The sequence below is a fragment of the Rhipicephalus sanguineus genome, chromosome 6, assembly GCF_013339695.2.
Source record: "Rhipicephalus sanguineus isolate Rsan-2018 chromosome 6, BIME_Rsan_1.4, whole genome shotgun sequence".
Lineage (NCBI taxonomy): Eukaryota > Metazoa > Arthropoda > Arachnida > Ixodida > Ixodidae > Rhipicephalus > Rhipicephalus sanguineus.
Window position 1 is genome coordinate 104,325,719 of NC_051181.1, and position 16,073 is coordinate 104,341,791.

At 45.5% G+C, this 16,073-nt stretch overlaps 1 protein-coding gene across 1 annotated transcript; it reads left to right on the forward strand.

Annotated features, from left to right (window-relative positions):
• Positions 1-6,034: 6,034 nt before the first annotated feature.
• On the forward strand, positions 6,035-12,698 carry LOC119397449 (uncharacterized). The gene is made up of 2 exons (XM_037664875.2): positions 6,035-6,163; positions 12,289-12,698. The coding sequence occupies exons 1-2, from the start codon at positions 6,035-6,037 to the stop codon at positions 12,586-12,588; spliced, it is 429 nt and encodes a 142-aa protein (XP_037520803.2). The 3' UTR covers positions 12,589-12,698.
• Positions 12,699-16,073: the final 3,375 nt, after the last annotated feature.

Below are 16,073 nucleotides of genomic sequence, written 5' to 3' on the forward strand. Positions count from 1 at the left end.
ACCTCCAGACGCTCTGGCGGTAAATGGAGTGCATAGCGTTGCCTCCACCTGGCGCCTCGGATGTCGAATAAAGCGCACCCCTGTTGCACCCACTGTGAAATCTGCAGAAACGGAGGACCTGCGGTTCTCCTGTGTTTCCCTTGTGAATTTCTGTGAAGTTGTGTGATTTTGTGCGGATGTTTGTGATTACCTTATCTTTGGAGTACAGATGCACAGAGAACGGCATGGTGGCACATTTAGCACACCGTTGCCCCCCATCACCTCCGTCGTCCCATCAATAACCTCATGGCACAATCACTACAAGGTACCATGCGAAGCGCTGTAGCCTCGCTTCCCAGTTTCACTGCGCGGCTACCACTTCGTCCGCGGCCTAAAGTCCCTGGATATTTTTGGGAAAGTACCGTCTTTCTTTTAACCGAGCCGCCACGCCGAACACCCTCCTTTGCCGCCTTCCACTTCCCCGCTTCACGGACCGTCGCCCGGTAAACGCGCGTGAACCTCTCTTTTTTCTTATGTTTTCATTTTTCGCCGAGCCCGGCTCTCGCTACTATCCTATCAAGAATGCCATATCACACGGATAACGAACGTTGCGCGCGTTATCAGAGTGGCATAGCATTCTTGATAGGAAAGTGGCGCGAGCCGGGTTACAGGGCCGGCGCCCGCACGGCGGCCGTTTGGGAGAGGATATAGATAAGGTTTGGACACTTGGGAGAGGAGGGTTGGACACTTTGGAAAGGATATGGAAGAGAGTGTCGCTACTTTCTCTATATTAAGGGACTTTACCGCGACCGAGTCAGTTACGCCATCTGTGGGACATCTGGGAACAGGATCTTGCGGTAAGACTGTAGGCCCTATTCACACCCGAGCCGCCCTTACTCGTATCATATTGCGGCTACTGCTTCGTCCGCGACCGAGGCAGTTGCGTCATCTATGGGTGTATCTGGGAACCGGAGCGTGACTACCCTTGACACTCATCTGTCGTCCGGCACAGCCCTATAACAGCTACGCTGTTAAAAAGGAATAAGGTATCGAGGTTCGGCGCATATTCCCGCCTTTGGTCTTTGCAGAAAGGTAAGAAACGTACAAAAATAAAGGGATGTTCACGCAGATCGCTGTCGATCTGCATAGAGAGTGACTGAGTGTGAAGGCAGCCTGAACTTTGTTCGAGCTAGCTGTGTACGATGTGGTTGAAGGCAGCACGCTGGTTGTACTATGGCGTCTACGCGCTCAGGCTGATTCAGCAAGAGAGCAGCGGATTTCAGTAATATGTGAAAGGAAGAATTTTGCAGCTACACACAAAAATTTGAGTAAATGAAGGATACTTTAATTAATGGTAGCCTCGTAGACTTATCCGAAACAGGTCCTCCTGTGCACAAAATGGTAATCGCAAAGTGAATTTTCGACGGCGGCGCAAACAGCGTGTTTTTCTTTTGCAAATACAGATTTTTAATACAGATCGTATCACAGTCAGGCTCCTGTCGTTTCCGCACACGAACTCTACGTCGAAGAGTAAGTACTTTGCCGCTGCTAAAGCGACACTGAAGGGACTAATGAACACAGGCTCGTTAATGAGCGTTTTATTTATTGAATTTAAGGAAGTTGTCTATATTAGAAAGTTGCAGTACGCGACAAATTATGGCATGCCAATGTTTTTTTTTAACTCACCATAGTTGCGGGTCATATTGATCATGGAATTTTAAAGACGGTATCGAAACTGTCCACGCTTTTCGGGTACGAAACGTGGCCACACTGTTGCGGTGCTGAATAGAAAAGTCGAAGCTGCCACAGTGAATGTTCGAGGTAATTCCCCTATGAGGAGGGGAAACCCTGACAGTATAGAATAAGTGTATAGTGAACTGTAGGCAATAATTGGTTGCTGAGCGTGTACATTGGGGAAGTAGCCATAACACGTATGTCCATGTGGATGATGATGATGCTCCAAGGAATATTGGCACCCGCCAACTCATGCGGATTGGCCAGCAGTCTGGCGGATAAAATATGATTTTTAAAAAGCTCAGTCCATACTAGAAATTATGGTGTCCATTGGAGTGAATAATATGGATTTTAGGAGGGGTACTCTAATTCGTTAGCTTCGTCGTTTGGCGCGGTTTCCTCCTTTCTCTCTCTGTTCTTCTCATAGTAGAATAAGGCTGCTGACCCGAAGGTCGCGAGTTCAATCCCGGCCGCGGCGGTCGCATTTTAGGTGGAGGCGAAATGCTAGAGGCCCGTGTACTCTGCGATGTCGAGTCAATACACGTTAAAGAACACCAGATGGTCGAAATTTCCAGAGCCCTCCACTACGGCGTCCCTCATAATTACAGCGTCGTTTTGGGACGTAAAGCCCCAGATGTTATTATTATTATTATTATTATTATTATTATTATTATTATTATTATTATTATTATTATTATTATTATTATTATTATTATTATTATTATCATATCAGCATATCTACGCTGCTATTTTTTATTTCTTGCTTCTCTAACACTCACACATTTTTCACATAAAACATGTTCAGACGTTGTTTCACTGCGGTCGATTATTATTGGTCGACACCTCCAGAGGGTATGAGCCTCATTTCTACAGGTACTCATCATCGTCATCTTCAGCGCATGGCTATGCTACCTTTCGCGCCGCAATGTAAGCCTAGTGTGTGAATCGTCATGGACGTTTGACAATGAGACCATCGCCGGACGACGTAACGACAAGGGCGGTGTCTTCCGTCGGCCTACGTCGGCAAGATACCTAGTGAAAGATCGACCGAAGGAGCAGCTGCACTTATCACCGTGAGTTAGTGTCGGTCGATTACTCTTTTCACACTTGCGCTTCGCTTAAATTTGACAACGTCGTGTTCCGTGTGAAGCTATAGATGCGAATAAGGCAGAAGGTATGGGGAAGAAGGAACATTGACGCGATGAAAAAAGTTAATGAACACGGGATGTCACTGGAGCCAGTGTTTCAGCAAGCGGTCTTGCTTTATCTTCTTGTAGTTGCAGCCTTGCAGAACACACACAAAAAAAAAAATGTGTGACGTACTCAGTGAAGTAGTCAGCAACATGTATTTGCTCGCGTCGTCATTGAGTGGCTAGAGTCAACTGGCTAGAGAAACTCTGGTTAGAGTCAACTGGGGCACCCTGTATAATACGCGCTAGAGTTGTTCATATGGCGCGTTACTGAAAATAACGACGAGTGGTACTTCACTGACAAAAAAACAACAACAAAAACGGCATGTCAGTGGACTTTTTCACCAAGTTGCTGCTATTCTACTTTAGCTCAACATTTGTTACCCGGAAAGGGAAGCGTTGTTTAAACAAAAAAAATGGATGTGTACTGGCACGGCCGCTGTACTAGTTAGAGAGTAGCCCGCATACAAAAGGACGTTTCTCTTGGGAGGTTTGATTGGAGAGTTCGAACTTGAGTGGTGAAAAAAGTGAAAGGCCCGTTTCAATTAGTGGTCGACTACCCTTCTACCTAAGAAAGTGAAGTCGTGAGTGCATTTTAGCAGAAAGGAAGCGGATTTCACTGCGCTTACGAATCCCCCACGCAAGAAGAGATTCAGTGCTCAAGTTTGCAGCAGTCTCACGCAGGCTACTTCTATAAGGATGCTCTTCCAAAGTGCCTTTCAATTTTTTAAAGTCCGGCCGCTCGAGTTGGTGGAGCGTGCAATTTACTTTGCCGACACTACGGCCTGTACTAAAGTTGCGTGTCCCTTTGATCGATGAAAGCTCTTGAAAACAAGCCTGAATGGACTTTGGTAAGCAGGATTCCCTGTTTTTTGTTATGACACCAGTGTGTGAAGCGCTCATTCAACCGCTGAAACGACGAAAAACTGGAGAATCCCATCGAAAGCAATACGATAGTCGGAAGCTACACCATAAAAGCACCTTTTTGGCCATATACTCAATACCTGAAGGCGACACTAATCTCTGACTCAGGTGCCTCGTAGTGGCGCTCGCACGTCACCGTTCGTGTGCCATAGTGGATTGCTTCGGTTAACTTGGTGCTTCGTCGCGCTGCCGAAGCTGATCTCAGAGGCCACGCTTAACGAAGCGCGTGGTTGAGATCTGCTCCGCCAGGGGCCGCAACGATCCCTGCTGCTCACAAGAAAATTTTCAATGAGCACATTGAATTCAATTTCATGAATTATCCCGACAGTCAATGGGCCCGGAAGCAAGGGCTCCACCGGAAGTGCTTGGAACAGTAGCAAGAGTGTCACTGGATGCTCGCGCCACCAAAAACGTTGGGAAGCGCTTTCGCGTCAACGTAGCGTTTTCCACCAAAAAATAAACTGAGCAGTATGCGTCCTATTGCTAGTCGGCTCTCTCCAAAAACCTCGCCACGTGAAGATATTTCTGCACACCAGCCCCATCGCTATATACATACGCCTGTGTTATCCTGAAAACGCAGTCACAAAGAAAGGACAACGCGTCAACGAATATGCCGGTGTTTCTTTTGTTTGCCTGGTTACTGTGCCTCACACCCACTCTGGAGGATCGGCCAAACGTTGTCAATGCTTGTCTTCCTTCGCACCCGTGTTTGCGCGGCTCACTTTCTTCTACGGTACATTCTTACCAACTAGCTCAATTTTCTGTCGTTCTACGTATACCAATTCTAGCAAAATTATATTGCGAGTTCGCGTTATGTTCTGTCATTTTGCACTCTGGAATGTTTGCAGTTTTATGCGCTTCCTGCGGATTCCAGTAAACAGCTGCGCTGCAGAAGGCAGAACATACTTTGAAGAGCCTACACTGGGTGTTGAGTGTTGAGTAAATACACCAATGCGCTCACAATCTCTCGCTCCCTTGCGTACGGATGCATCGTCGTTTTGTTTTAAATGCGAAGCTTTTCTTAACGAACTTCTGCGACTTTGAGCGTATCTATCTATCTATCTATCTATCTATCTATCTATCTATCTATCTATCTATCTATCTATCTATCTATCTATCTATCTATCTATCTATCTATCTATCTATCTATCTATCTATCTATCTATCTATCTATCTATCTATCTATCTATCTATCTATCTATCTATCTATCTATCTATCTATCTATCTATCTATCTATCTATCTATCTATCTATCTATCTATCTATCTATCTATCTATCTATCTATCTATCTATCTATCTATCTATCTATCTATCTATCTATCTATCTATCTATCTATCTATCTAGCCGCCTACGACTTTGCGCTCTCCTGGTCGCTTGGTTAATCGAATGTACACCAAAGTTGGTAAGGCGTAACATGACTGTATGACGAACATAAACGACAAGTCATAACATGAAAATCATGACACGCATGTCATGTACAGCATGATTTACATGACACGCTCATGGGGCGATGGCGGCCGTTTCGCTAGCTTGATCTACCCCGAAATCGGTATTGCGCGACGTGACTGTGTGACGAACATAAAAACACGAGTTAACATGAAAATCATGACACGCATGTCATGTACAGCATGACTTACGTGCCACGCACATGGGGCGCTGGCGGCCGTTCGCTAGCTTGATATACACCAAAATTGGTATCTTGCGACGTGACTGTCTGACGAACTTAAATAACACGAGTTAACATGAAAATTATGACACGCATGTCATGTACAGCATGACACGTGCCACGCTCATGGGGCGCTGGCGGCCGTTTCGCTAGCTCGATATACACCGAATTTGGTATCTTGCGACGTGACTGTGTGACGAACATAAATAGTAGGAGTTAACATGAAAACCATGACACGCATTTTGCTAAACGACATACAAGGCGATGTATGGAGCTCTTTGCTGGCTGCTTCGCATTACATCGAATCCCACAATGCGTGGGATCTGCCGGCTTTTTTTAGTTTATTTTTTAAGTGATATTCACATGTTCTTCCCTTTTTCTTCTTTTCCAGAATGCGGACCACGCAGTTTTCCGATCGCTACCTCGGAAACATTCTTCCGCATCCGTGAAAACCGCGTGCCATTCAACGCCGAAGCCGCGCAACTAAATCGATAACGCAACCGCCAAAAAAAGGTACGACCAGCTTTCCGCTTTCCGGCATGCAGAAAACGGGCAAGAATGTCTGCGTTCGCCGCTACGAACCAGGCTCGAGCAGCTCCATATCGTCCGTAAGCGACTCCAGCTCGAGCGTTGCCGATGGCAAGTGGAAGACGGTGGTGAACAGGCAGGTTAGTGACCTCACTTTGTTGCGGCTTTCTGGCAATTGCGTGACGTCACGAGGAGTGGCTAACGCGCAGCTCGACTTCCCCACTTTTCATTTCGTTGCTTTTTTAGATGCGAAGCAGCTTTTGCGCTGAGCTTTGTCCGTAGTTCCATTGGCGACCGTCCGCTTTCTAAAGCTTACCGTATCCATCTGTAACATATTGAGCGCGCGCTCGCGCCAAGAAGTCTTCTTCGTCTTGTTCTTCGACTGCCTTGATGATGATACGTGCAGAGAACGCGCTCGCGCCAAGGAGAAGTCTTCTTCGTCTTGTTCTTCGACCGCCTTGATGATGATACGTGCAGAGCACTTTAGGGGCCCTGGCTGCCGTATGCTGCATCGCTTGGCGTAACGCAGATAAAACCACGTGTGCTGGCACGCGCTAGCGCGTTCGGGCCTGTGTAAGGGGCTGGGTAAGACGCTGTGGCCTCTCTCCCTTACGCTCTCTCAGCAATCACGTGATGGCACGGGGAACGAGTTTCTGCAGACGCGTGATGAACCCGCGTGGCGTACTCCAACAAGAGTTCGGGACGAGTAACAGCAACAGCAACTACAGTGAATTCACGGTGTGCTCCACATGCAAGGACGCGTTAACATCGGGCAAAATGCGCGTGATGAACGGAACTTTAGGTCGACCCATGCGCTCCTTCGCATCCCCACATGGTTCCCTTTAGTGGGAGAAGGTGAATTTTTTTCCCTTTCACGGGTTACGCCTATTACACAAACATTAACAAATAAATTCAAACCAGGACACTGCCCAACCGCAGTACAGCGTTATACATTCAAATTTAGTCTGAATTTATATCCCAAGGACTAATGACTAATAATAATAAGAATGCTATCCGGGGTTTTACGTCCCATAACCACGATGTGATTATAAGGGACGCCGTAGTGGGGGGCTCCGGAAATGTCGACCGCCTCTACTCACTAACATCGGCTTTTTCATGAAAATAAAAATACGATTGTTCCTGCAGGTGAACCATTCGGGCATAATTCGTTACCATCGTTATTATTGGTTCATTACGCGACTACCACACCCGCTACGCATAGGCACTTCTTATTCTCCTGTTGGTGTTTTTTTTACATTATTTTGATTCTGTAATCAAAAACTTCTTTGGTGATATTTCCCCCTGTTATTTTACTTTTAATTGGCTGTAAGCCCGGTACACTTGCGTGGAACGGGCTTCCCTAACTTTTCGTTTTTTTTTTAACATACCAGGGTCATACAAAAGCCAAGGAAGACAAGAGTCAATCTCACCCGCAGGTTGCGCCAAGCCACCGGCCAATCGTGCTTTCTCAAAAAAAAAGAAGAAGAAATGAGCGCGTTGTTTGCAGCTGTGAAGCGCTGAAAACATACACGTAGATCCAGGTCGTGATTTCTGCGCAGTCATTTTCACGAGATAATCCGAAATCCGAAATGCGAATTGCTTTTAACGAGAAATCCGAAATGTTTCACTCGCGGCGCATTCGAACGGCGACAAAACACGCGTATTTTATATATGTCCGCATACATACATACATACATACATACATACATACATACATACATACATACATACATACATACATACATACATACATACATACATACATACATACATACATACATACATACATACATACATACATACATACATACATACATACATACATACATACATACATACATACATACATACATACATACGCACGTTGTTGTGGCGCGGGGTAAAAAAACATCGTTTCCAGCACGGTAGCCGATGTTGAAAGCAGAAACTGCATCCTATATGAGAAGTACTTAATTTAGTCGCCTCTGGGTTCTCAGAGTTTTCTTACGAATTATGCCTCGACGCTAGCCGCCTCGGACTTGCGTAAAAGATGGATAGCAGGCGAGGCGGCATTACGAGCAGCGAGAGTTTTCCAAGCGCCCGCTTCACCGCACGGCAAATGTGTCTGCTGCAACAGACGGCTAGTGTGAATCGCGATCGTGCAATTTAGTCTTAGACATCATAGTATGCATGCCTCTCCAGCGATCGCTAAGCTACTGTTTATCGGACTCTAATGTCAATGTGAAAATCTTCGGCGTACCGCTTCTATAATGCGCTCGAGCAACTTCCAGGAAGATCGAATATTTTGTCACCAGATCCCATAATCATCTGCCGGAAAACGCAAGCAAAGGCCTCCGCATCTAGAATAAACATAAGAATTATTACAAAAGAGAGAACGTCGTCTGTCACGCTGGGTACTAGTGGTGAAATAAAGAAAAACGCGCGAGGCCAACATCGTGAGAGTTTTGGTTGCATGGCGTAAGGCTGTGAGTAAAGGTTTTGAACAGAGCAAGTAAGTTAGAAGAAGATGATAGATGAGTTAGAGTGTTCTGCCTTATCGTTTCGTCTCACTTACTCGGTCCATTAATGCCTGTCTTCGTGGTTTCCTTCTCATTTACTGGCGCAAAATCCTAACGCCATTACCTCAAAGCATAGAAAAAAGCGTGCCATGCGTACCACATATTCAAGCTGAAGGATCGCGCCGCTATAGCGTTCTCGCGAATAATCCTGTTTGTTTTTTGTTTGTTTTTTTTTTCGAAGAAATTCTGCGGGGGGGGGGGGGGACACAGCACTTCAACTTCACGTTATAGACAAGCAGCGCAGTGATGAGTGTTCCTTAACGCCAATATTAGCATATACGCAGTTAACCGCGCGGTGTGACTCTCTTATCACTTCACTGGCGTTTTTTTGATGTGACTGCTGTTACTGTTTTCGTTGTTATGCATGTAGGACATAGTTATTACTGAGTCCTCGCTCCATCAGTGGCCTTCGGTCCTCCCTTTGCCTAATAAAAGAATCTATCATCATCATCAGTGACAGATACTGGCACAAAAGCCTGTGTCGTCGTCATCATCAGCGTATCTTATGTTTTCTGCCCAACGAATGCCTTTGCCAGTGTCTTCTACGACACACCTACGACATTTTTTTTTCCTATAGAAACAGCCGAATCGGTAGTGGAAATTAGCATTCACTTGACCACAGGCACTGGCTTTTCTTTCTTTGTACCATTCATGGTATGTACGCTCTTAAATGTGGTGTATACGATTGGCGCTATTTATTTATTTATTTATTTATTTATTTATTTATTTATTTATTTATTTATTTATTTATTTATTTATTTACATGCCCCACAGGGAGCATTGAGTAAAGGGGGACTCATATAGAACAAAAGACAAAAGAAAAACCGGCGCATTAGAGCCAAAATTTTTTAGAACAATAACGGGGTTGCATATTCGTGTTACAAATGGAACTAAATAGGAAAGCAATACTAGCTATAGTCAGGGAAAGAACGCAAAGTGCAGTTCATGCTAACCTAAGCGGCACATCACTCGTGCATAAGAAAATGAACAGCAGAAATAACATGCACGTAGCTCGAGCACATTAAAAAATAAAACAGGTATGGTACATAGTAATGTGCAAAGCAGACCTAAAATTAAGAAAAATGTGAGAGAAATACTAAGGATTCCCAAAGAAAAAAATCGGCAGATCCCACGTACCATGGGAGTCGATGTTATGCGAAGCATGCGGCGGGAAGGTGACTGTGGTGTAGTTTTTTTTCCTGAGCGACACCTTACAAAATGACGTTAAAGATTTGTATAAATTATATTTTGTCGACAAATTGTCTATCGATGGAGCCGGCGACATGTGGGAACCTGCCGCCACCCTTCGCGTTAGTGAGGTATAGGCCGTCGAGGCTGGTCGGCCTCGATAGTGCTACGTAGGCTACTACGGCATGGATAGCGCTACGTAGGATAGTGCATCAGTGGATGGTGCTTGTCGTATTCGTAGACTACCTGGGCGTATGCGGCCTACGTAGCCTAGTCTACAAAGTGGCTGTCAATGAATATGGCATCAGCATGAGGCCATCGCCCAGCCTTATAAGAAATGAAGAGGACACTGCGTCGTTCTGGCGGACGAAGTGCACTTTACGGTGCGGTGATGTGGATATCATATGTAACTTTCGTTAATGTATTCCTCCGGGGTCGAGCAATGCTTCAATATAGCAAAGCAGAAAGCTGGGCGTGTTGGTATGTATTAATCGTCACAGGATAGCGCGCACTTACAACGGGGACAAAGGGAGAAGAACACGACAGCTTCAATATATCTTGCTCAATCATAGGAATACAAACGTAATGTTTATTAGACTGCCATAAAAGCGGAGCCAGCACTGGAACCACAGACGTTAATCTGATACAACGCCTGTATCGTAGGAGTACACATCGTAGGAGTATCATGTAGTGTTTATTGCTTTCTTGTAAAATTAGATAGCAAGCATCACAACCACAATTGGCGTTGTACCGTTCTACGCCTGCGTAGGCTGTTTTTCCAAACCACTTTATACACCTGGGGTGGCTCAGTGATAGAGTACCTGATTGCCACGCAGAATGCTTGGGTTCGATTCCTGCTGGGATCCTAATTTTCCTTCATTCTATTCGTCGAGTCAACGCTGCCGATGTTGGTTTTCCTTAACGCTCTAGCATTTAGGTTACCAATGTCTGTTCTTGCCGTTCCTGGGTAGATATAAACTGTCAATCACCTGTGGCGCATAGCCGTACACCGCGGCCCGTGGTAAACGGGTATGCGCCACACGTGTCTAGTGGAAAGGGTTTGACGACGTACGCGACAGGATTTTCACGTTATTGATGTCATGACCCGACAATCATATTCGTCAAATCATGTTGCCCTCCCATGCCAATTTCGGTCTACACCCAATTAAGGAGGCGATCATGAGAGCACTCAGACGTAGGCGGCTAGATAGATAGATAGATAGATAGATAGATAGATAGATAGATAGATAGATAGATAGATAGATAGATAGATAGATAGATAGATAGATAGATAGATAGATAGATAGATAGATAGATAGATAGATGCGTAGATAGAAACGCTCAAAGTGCCAAAGGTTCGCTAAGAAATGCTTCGCATTTAAAAGATCGGCACTTCTTGGTAGCGTAGAGGACGACGCATCGCTCCCACGACAAAACACACACCAAAAAAATGTTTGCATGATAGGCTACAACGTATAATATATATGACATATGTACAGATGAACGTGTTTGTTATGATAAAAAGTGCCTGTTCAGAAGTTACCTAAATTTACCTTTTTTTGCATTTGCGCAACAGTGGTGTCGGGAAGCGCATTCCATAACCGAATAGCTCGCGGTAAAGCCGAGAAGTAGAAAGCGTCTTTGTTGCCATCGATGCGAGAGAAGGTTTAATCATACTAATGTCGTCATGATGTGCAAGACGCGCGTTCCAGTAGCAAGTTTGATGGCTACATTTGGTGAACATATAGGAACAAAAACAGAAGTGCTATGTCACGTCGGCTACTTCGTGTTAGGAGGGAATCATCATCATCATCAGCCTGTCTACGCCCACTGCAGGGCAAAGGGCTCTCCCATGTTCCGCCAATCAACCCGGTCCTGTGCTTTCTGCTGCCACGTTATACCTACATGAAGGGAATAGGTGAAGTTTTATTCGAGTTATGCTTCACTGATGCGTGTAATTGCGGGTAATGAATGGACTAGCTCGATTTCGGATGGCTTCTAACGTGTGGATTAAGTACACGTGATATGTAAACCATACAGGGGACCCAATGGTAGACACTACGATCTTGGAACATCTAACTCTGTTCACCTAGCACAGGCCTGCATGGGAAAACGCATGACGGCCACACGCACAGTTGTGTTACATGGACAGTGTGTCTCATTCTCATATGACATGCCACGCGAATTCATGTTGTACTTTACACGCCACGGTGGTTTAGTGATTATGATGCTCGACTGCTTACCCGAAGGTCGCGGGATCGAATCTCGGCCTCGGCGGCCACATTTTCGATGGAAGCGAAATTACTTGAGACCCGTGTAGACTTAGGTGCACGTTAAAGAACCCCAGGTGGTCGAAATTTCCGGAGCCTTCCACTACGGCGTCCTTTATATTCATGCCGTGGTTTTGGGACGTTATACCCCAACAATCATATATTATTATTATTGTGTTGCACTGTTTTTTTATGTGTGTAATAGTCACGAAACGTAACAAAAAATTATCTGCTGGACTTTCCATACAGGCAGGTTTGGCGACGAAAATAAACATCTGTTCTCTTGGCAATGCACCGCCAAATACCAACTTTGCCTCCTGGAACTTCGATCCTGATGCCGACAAGGCTAAGAAGAAGAAAAAGAAGGAAAAGCGGGCCAAACAGAAAGAGCGCGGAGTAGACGGTCAAAGCCAGACAGGATTCCTGAGCGCCGAGCTCGCGGGCATGGACACTACGGCAATGCTGAAGACAACGCCGAACGAAGCATCGGCTACAACGCCGAATGAAGGATCGGCTACGCCCGCCACGACCCGGCCTACTACAGCGTGAGTTCACCCATAGATCATCTCGAGTTGAGCGTGCGTTCAATTTCTAAACCGTGTCTTGAAAAATGAAGCTTAGGTCAGGCAATCTTGCTCGGGTTGGTCGAAATATGCGCTCGTTCTCGACCTATCCACTTATCCCAAGGCTGCGCACTTCTCATCTTCTAAAAGACCTGAAAATGTATAAAGCATGACGACCAGGCAAGAAAGAGTTTGCGAATGCAATAAGATTCTTTCCTGTCCGGTCGTTTCTTTATCTGATTAGACGTCCGTTCCACCGTGACAAGTTATAAAAATCGACGAAAGCTAATAAACAATGTTGCCATAAACGTATTTCTTCGTTAGTGTGTTCTCTTTTCTGCTGATTTCGTTCTTTTACAGAGCCGCGCCTACTCAGCATATATACGGATTGTTTCTGCTACGTAGCACACAAGAAAGATATCCACTTATTACTTCGCTAGTCGCTCTATATTGTTTAGCTGAAACGAATCCTTGGCAGAGTTGGTTAATTAGCGGAGAAAGAAAAACAGCGCGAAAAGACAGCGCTGTATCTACGCGTCTTTTCTTCGTGTTCCACATTTTTTGCGAAGTTTTTTTCTTTCTTGAGTATTTAGCCTGTTTTCGAGCACAATACGTATGAAAGAAGTTGCCTACAACAACAAAAAAAAAAAGAGAGCAATGTGCTTTCGGCATCCGCATGTTTATCCTTACCGAGTCTCTCCGAAAGTTTATCCACTGGGCAAGCAAAAATATTGGTACAGGCCGTTCTCCCTCGCTCTCGCTTGTGGTAGAGGGCGTTCTATCCCCCCCCCCCTCTATGGTATCTTGCTCTCTCCAATCGAATGGACCGGAGATTGATATACACTACGAACTGCACTGTTCTAGGACAAGGCCTGCACTCGCTGTGTGACCCATTTATGTTCGATGCCTGCACAAATGCTCGGACCAGTGAATCATAGCTGAGTGGGTCCCAAAATACACTGGCGAGGGTCCAAGTAGGGGATATCCTGCGCTAAGCAAACACTCGGCTCGGAGTAGTCGGATGATAGCAAGGGGGAAATGAGAGGAATTTATAACACAATCAGGGCTCTCACCGCCAGCTGCGTTTAGATGAGAAAACGTTTTAACGGTGAGGCAGCGTATACGTTGATTATAATCGTCATTGCCGTGATCAGATCGAGTGTTGATCAAGCATTAACCGTATACAGGTTGATGATTATGAAACGGCGCAACGAAAAGACACGATACACTGGTGATAAAGAAAAGACGAAGACAAGCGCCATGCTTTCTTCGTCGTCAGTGTTTCGTTCCATTTCGTTGCGGGGTTTCACAATCATGAAACTTTACCAACACGCCCAAGTATCAGTACTACTTAACGTATACAGGTTGTCTCACGAAACTTGGGCCAAGACTTTAAATATGAAAGCCGCGTCGGAAGCAAATTAAATCGAACGCACACAATTCGCACTGGCCTGTAGTTACTCGGGCTATTTTTCATTTTCCGCCTAATTAATCAATTATTTACGTTTAAATATCAACATTTTAATTGTTTGCTGAAGACCTTAAGTACGAACGCAGAGTTGTAGTGCACCTTTAGAAACCACTGACTGAATTGTTTCTCGTACAATATGTCCACGTCGCCCTTTTCTCCACGTTGCAACAAAGGCCCACGAAATATGAAAAAAAAAAATCCACGTGAATGAACACTGGCACACTGCTCTCGGGCTTCTTTCAAGCGTACAATCGTTGAATAAGGTTGCCTGCAACGTGACAGTGGCCGCGGGGAAGCGGCGGAGTGTTTTGATGGTGGCCGGCATCTGGGCCTCCAGCCCAAGGTAAATGTAACTGGTAGCGAAACTTCCATAGTTCAGAAAATGGTGGCTCATCAGCTGCTCATAGAGCTTAGCGCCATCTGTGTGAGGAGGGAACACTTCCGGTGGAACAAAAAAATTCGGCAGGTCCCACGTACCGTGGGAGTCGATGTTATGCGAAGCATGCGGCGGGTAGGTGACTGTGGCGTAACTTTTTTTACTGAGTGACACGTGACAATATGACGCTAAAGATTTGTATAAATTTTATACGCACACATATATATGTTGAAGAGCCGCTTATGTGTTATATAACCAGTTATTTACGGTTAGGTAACGCTGCCAATGGCAACGTGGGTATTACCAACACCAGAAGCGGTAAGCTGATATGTAGTGCTTATACGGGTCCCGAGAACGCACGCACGTTTCACTAACCCGTGTGCATGTGTGCAAGAAGTTCTTGACAGTTCTTGAACACGTGCATCATCACCGTGATCAGTGAGCACCAGCAGCTGGTCATGACTTGTTATAGGATCCGGTCGTGATCGTGGTGACGAGGGGTCCATGTGTAGTGAAGTGTGTGGTATAGTTGAGCTGTTCGAATTCGTGGATACCTCGGTCATTTCGTCGACAAATAGTCTGTCGACAGAGCCGGCGACATGTCGGAACCTGAAGTCACCCTTATAGTTATAGGCCGTCGAGGCTGGTAGGCCTGGATAGTGCTACGTAGACCAACGTCAGTGGATGGTGTTTGTCGTATTCGTAGATTACCTGGGAGTATGTGGCCTACGTAGCCTAGTCTACAAAGAGGCTGTCAATCAACCTGGCGTCATCCTCGGTCAGCATGAGGCCATCGCCCAGCCTCGTAAGAAATGAAGAGGACACTGCGTCATTCTGATGGCCGAAGGGCACTTTACGGTGCGGTGATGTGGATATCATATGTAACTTTAGTTAATGTATTCCTCGGGGGTCGAGCAATGCTCCAATATAGCTTGCTGAATCATAGGAATACAAACGTAATGTTTATTAGACGGCTATAAAAGCGGAGCCAACACTGGAACCACAGACGTTAATCTGAAACGACGCCTGTATCGTAAGAGTGCTCATCGTAGGAGTATCACGTAGTGTTTATTGCTTTCTTGTAAAATTAAATAGCCAGAACCACAACCACAATTGACGTTGCACCGTATTGCGCCTGCGTAGGCTGTTTTTCCAAACCAGTTTATAGACCTAGCGTGGCTCAGTGGTAGAATACCTGATTGCCACGCAGAACGCTTGGGTTCGATTCCTGCTGGGATCCTAATTTTCATTCTTTCTATTCGTTGAGTCAACGCTGCCGATGTTGGTTTTTCTTAACGCTCTAGAAATTAAGTTACAAATGTCTGTTCTCGCGGTTCCTGGGTAGATATAATCTGTCAATCACCTGTGGTGCATACCCGTACACCGCGGCCCGTGGTAAACGGGTATGTGCCACACGTGTCTAGTGGAAAGGGTTTGACGACGTACGCGACAGGATTTTAACGTTATTCATGTCATGACCCGGCAATCATATTCGTCAAATCCTCTTACCCTCCTATGCAAATTTTGGTCTACACCAAGTTAAGGAAGCGATCATGAGAGCACCCAGACGTAGGCGGCTAGATAGATAGATAGATAGATAGATAGATAGATAGATAGAAACGCT